The 5,260-nt window shown below is 50.9% G+C and overlaps 1 protein-coding gene across 1 annotated transcript; it reads right to left on the bottom strand.

Annotated features, from left to right (window-relative positions):
- Window positions 1–412: 412 nt before the first annotated feature.
- On the bottom strand, window positions 413–5,255 carry SRM (spermidine synthase; the record flags this gene model as incomplete). Its single annotated transcript, XM_009074135.1, has 6 exons — window positions 413–934; window positions 1,598–1,720; window positions 2,615–2,760; window positions 3,092–3,175; window positions 3,888–4,041; window positions 5,202–5,255. Coding segments are annotated over 6 exons (579 nt in total), but the record flags the coding sequence as incomplete, so codon positions are not given.
- Window positions 5,256–5,260: the final 5 nt, after the last annotated feature.

The raw sequence follows: 5,260 nt of genomic DNA, 5'->3' as shown, positions 1-5,260 counted from the left end.
ATGACTGAGACGAGAGATTTGTCAGCACAACTGACTCCCCAACATCAGTACTGAACAGCAGGCAATGGAGCTAAGGTTTGTTTTTTATATATATATATTTATATTTATATATATAAAGCGCCTATCACCATATTGATAAACATTCTTTGGAACCACTCCCAGGGCAGAGGTAAGAACAGGAGTCACAGCCTGTTGGTACCTCAGCACTTCTGTTTCCAACCAATTTAAAAAATAAAATAAAATAAAAAAAATAGCCACAAGACTTTGCTGCCAGCCTGCCTGGCTGGTGTTTAATACTGCTACTCCATCAGGGTTGGAGGGAGACCTATTGGTGAATGGCAACAGTTTGCACTGTGACTTCTCCAGCCGTGCTGCAGAGCAGTGCAGGTGTCACAGGAGGGCAGTGGGACACGAAGGCTCAGACCCGTTACCAGTCAAATGTCTCAGCAGCAGGGAGCTCCCAGGAGGAGAGAGCGAGCTAACTGTGCACAAAGCTCTCACTCTCTGTGCTTAAGGCCGAGTCAGGGACCCTTCTGGACTCTTCCCAGATCACCAGACAGAAATATGTGTCAGTTATAAATACATCATGTCAGTTGTGGGGGTGGAGGTGGGATGGGGGCACAGGGATGGGAGAATTTAGAATGGGTGCAGGGAGGAGAGAAAGGAAAAAGACATCTTACGTTTCCAGTACTGGAAAGAACAGTTTTGACTTCACGCAATAAGTCACTGGACCTTTTCAATAGTCTTATCTGGCTTATGCCCCATCATCTTTAACACATCAAAGGGAATGTTGGCTGGCAAAGGGTTAAACAATCCCACATAGTGGAGAGCAAATCTGCAGTCTGCTGGGAAGGTCCCAACCACATCACTGATGATCTCAGGGTCCAACTTGAAGGAAGGAAGCAGCTTCTCAGTCTCACACGTCGCTCAGGGCCTGCAGACAGCCAAAGGCAAAGTGTCAGGATGGCCACAGCTCTACCAGCAGAAATATGAGCCACCACCTCTGCAACACAACCATGGCATTTGCCTTCATCCCTAGGACACTCTTAGGAGGTTTTTCCCCTGGAACCTGCAGTTGCAACCCAGTCAGGAGATCACAGAATCATAGAATTTTAGGTGTTGGAATGGAGCTTATGGAATGGAGCCCCAACCCCCTGCCCTGGGCAGGGACACCTCCCACCAGAGCAGGTTGCTCAGGGCTTCATCCAACCTGGCTTTGAACACTGCTGGGGCTGGGAGATGAAGGCAGATTGAACTACACTGGAGCATCCTTTCTTTACCCTCTGGTTTGTGCTAGAAACCACAACCACATTTTATCTAAGACTTTTGGAGCTTTCCAAAGGGAAACACCAGTCCTGCAGGCACCTGGACTGTTTTACTAGGTGAAGTAGGAGTGATCTACCATCAAGGCATGGGACATCAACCCAGAGAACAGCTCCAAACTGAACTCCTTTCCTGACTGACTCATACTCTGCTCTGCCATACAAAACCCTGCCCTACTCTGGCTTGCCCACAGAAGCCTTTGGGGCTGCAGGAAATCCTCAGTCCCACTCCCACCTCGTCCTTGGTGGAGGCACTGCAGCTCAGCCAGGCTCACCTTCCGCGCAAACTCGGGCAGAATGAACGCTGCCCGGTGAATGTCAGAGTTGTAGTACTTCAGACTCCTCTCCTCCACTTGCTGCTGTGAGAGCTGCTGCACAGGCTCCCGGAAATTTGTGTTCTGCAAGAAAACAAAGCCAGGTAGCTCTGAGTGTTTGGGTAAGGAGCAAAAGGCTGTGTGACAGACACTCTGATGCATGGCGCAGAACCAAGAGGACTTGCAGGAAGACAGATGACTTTCTGTTCTAGTATGAGGTCAAGGGTTATGCACAGCCACAGCCCCAAGGGCTGGGGTTTGTGCTCCATAACTCGTGTGACTGACTGCCCTTATGCACAGATGTCAGTGCATGAGGTCAGGCTGTGAGAGCCACGTGCCAGATGAAGCTGTCAGCGTGCCCGAGCATTTAAGAAGCAAAGCTTTGCTCTTCAGAGCAGAATCCTTGTCTGTGTTAAGTCAGGCACAGCCCCAGATAAATCATGTGCAGCAGCAGAAGCACTGCAGCTCCCAAAACCCACCTGACAGTTGTACTGCAGCTCTCTGTACTGCAGCAGATTGGGAAGAGCAGACCTGAGTGGTCTGACACAGTGTTAGCAGCTCACAACCTAACTCTGACTCTCACTTGGAGGCCTCAGTGTGAGCAGATCACCAGTCAGAGGCTGATTCTTACCAGGCAGGTGCCCACTCTATAACAGCCAGAACTGGTAAGCCAAAGCCTTAACAGGCTCTGTGAATTGGTAGCAACTTCCTCCCTTCCAATTTTGTTGTATACTGAAAACCATGACCTTTTCTAAGGCAGCTGGTTATATTACTGGTCAATTCTGCACATCATTCAGCACTGAGCAGGCTGCATGGCAGCTCTGGGCTGGCAGAGCCAGGGCTCAGCATGAGTCTTGAGGCCCACAGCTGGGGGAGAACTCAGTGCCACAGCTCAAGCTCTGCAAGGCACATCCCGAGGCAGAGTCTGTGGGTGCTTCCAGGGAGTGGAAAAGGGCACTTGAGGTGCCTGAAACTCACCGGGTTCTTGCTGCAGAGCATGAAGCCAATCTGCCCGCTGGGATACGTGGGGATGGTGCAATAGGCATATTCCACAACCGGGAACAGAGACTTGCAGAACTGACGCATCTCCTTAATGAGATCCAGGTGCAGCCACTGGCACTCACCTACAGGGAGAGAGGAAGGCAGGATGCAAGGTGAGAGCTGGCCCTCCTCTCTGCACGGGCCTGTGCCAGGTTAACAGTGGTTCCAAGTCCCAGCCTGCTCTCTCTGCACAGCTCGTGTGGTTTCAAAGGCAAGACAAGACCCTTATGCCAGTTTTACTCAGTGCAGTCTGTTAAATGAGCTGACACAGACAGAACAAAACCACTGCTGTACCTGGGAGCTGAAATGTTCTCACTCCCTGAGCCATATCTCCCTGAGAAGAGTCCCCTTTGTGCCTCACACTTGGCAGGCAATCATCTGGCATCACCCTCTGCCCAGGCACAGCATCCTCACCTTGGCAGCAGAGGATCCCATCTTCTCGCAGGGCTGTCTTCATCAGCTGGTAGTAAGATTCTTTGAACAAGCTTTCTGCAGGACCTGGTAGAAAAGGAAAGAAACATTTTCACCCTGGGTGAGCCCCAGCCTGCACCCAGCACAGCAAAACCATCAGGATTTCAGCTTTGCTCAACAGCAAGCCCAGGACCTTTACCAAAGGAAGTGCTAGCAGCTGCCTCTTGCTTCAGGGAGCACTTTTTAAACAGAGCTCCAGCTCCAAACTGCCTTTTAAAGATGCCTCTCTCTGTGGTGACTATAGCAAGAATGAAGATGACTCAAACAGCTGTCATCAGGCCCCCAAAATGAGGTGCCACAGCTACATTTGGTCCCTCTCTACCTCAGTTTTCCCCTTCAGAAACACAGCAGCCTCAGCACAACCATCTTTAGGGGCAAGTGCTACACCAACAGTGTGTGAGCCACTGCTTTATTAGCAGGCACACATGCAAAGCTGTCCTTGCCAGCATGGTGCTGTCCCCCCCATGAGATTGCTGGACTCAGGGATCAACTCTCTGCCAGAAGCAATAGCTGCTAGAGTTGAATTTTGAAGCGAGAAACTTGTCAGCTGGCTTGAAGCTTTGATAATACAATTTTCTGGTTTTCATCCTTCCCTTTCTCTGCTAAAAGCACCAAGTCAGCAACAGCCTTTTCACTTGAAAGGAGCCTGGGCAGGCTGGCATAACTTCCAAGAGGTAGGCAGAAGAGAAAAGAAGGGAGACTATGGAAATCAGTGCCCTTTTATGGCTAGAACTCTTACCCATGGGGTCAGACGAGTCCGTGATAATCACATCAAAGGCTTCTTGATTTTGTTTCATGAACTCAAAACCATCTCCCACATGCAAGGTCAGCTTAGCACTGGAATACCCCACTGCCATCCCTGGGAGGTATTTTTTAGATACCTGGATCACATCCTGCAACACAGAGAGCACAAGTGGGTCAGCGGGGGCTACAAGGAACTAAATCCCAGGCTACTGTGCAGTTGCAACTGACAGAACAGCACAATGAGTCATTTCCTTCCATGCCTTCAGCACAAATCCGACTCGCTAGCGAGATCCTCAAGAGCTGTTAGCATCTTCAGCCAACAAGCTACACTCAGCCCTTTCCTACGGCCTCAGGGTTCAGTGACACTGTTGGGCTGTCCCTGCCAAACTCAACAAGAACTTGGAGCTTCAAAAGCTCCCTGAGGAACCGAGAGAATATGATTACAGATCAGCCTGCTCTGTGCTCCTTTTCCCTGCGGACATCACTTGCAGAGGTGATCTCAGCTAAACCCTTTTACTTCCTCCTAAATAAACCCAAGCCAGCAGGTTTCTGGATGCAAGAAGAGAAAGATCCACATCTCTGCTCTATAGCCATTATATCAGTCCCCCGATAAGATAAGTAAGACAGTTTTCTCTCTGAAATTGTTAGACAGCCACTTCCCTAGGCCCAGCAATTGTACTGAACACTACCAGCATCTCACAGCTGGCAGAGACAAAAAAATATGCTGGTGTCAGGCAGTGCTTGTTCAAAACCAGGCACGTTTGCCTACTTAGCTTGGCAGACAGAGCACTCAGTCTCATACAACAGCGTTCCCCATTCCTAATACAGCCTCGCTCCGAGTAAAACTTTCTAAGAAAGTAAAACATCAGACCAAACTGGCCGAGAGGAGGAGGACTAGCCCATCTATCACGGAAACAAATCCCCCCTGCTTATTTCCTGCTTGCAGTCACAGGGGATGGCTCAACAAAGCAAGCATCCTCCCCGGGCAGGAGCAGTGCTCTGTTCAGCAGCGAGGCAGAGGGAAAAGCAGCACCTCCACAAAGCCAGGGCGCTCCTCCAGATCCCGTGCTTGGCCCACGCCGGCCGGGAAAGGGCCTCAACCGTACGTGTGTGAAAGAAATCACATGGAGGAGGCAGCCAGCTGCCACGTAGATGACTTGTAAGGCAAAGAGGTGGCGCTGTCAGTGTCACGCCAGCAGAGCCGGCAGCGAAGGCGCTCGCTGCTGACGAGGGACAGCAGGTGAAGCTCCCTTCAGGAGGATGCTGTGAGGTCGGGCAGCCCGCCCGCAGCCCCGGCAGCACAACGCACCTCATCGATTTCGCACTGCACCACGGACTCCACGGTCGGGTGTTTGACCACCTCTCGCA

Source organism: Acanthisitta chloris, unplaced genomic scaffold (genome assembly GCF_000695815.1).
Source record: "Acanthisitta chloris isolate BGI_N310 unplaced genomic scaffold, ASM69581v1 scaffold32344, whole genome shotgun sequence".
Classification (NCBI taxonomy): domain Eukaryota; kingdom Metazoa; phylum Chordata; class Aves; order Passeriformes; family Acanthisittidae; genus Acanthisitta; species Acanthisitta chloris.
Note: the sequence above shows the minus strand (reverse complement) of the source record. Positions and strands in the feature narration are given on the sequence as shown.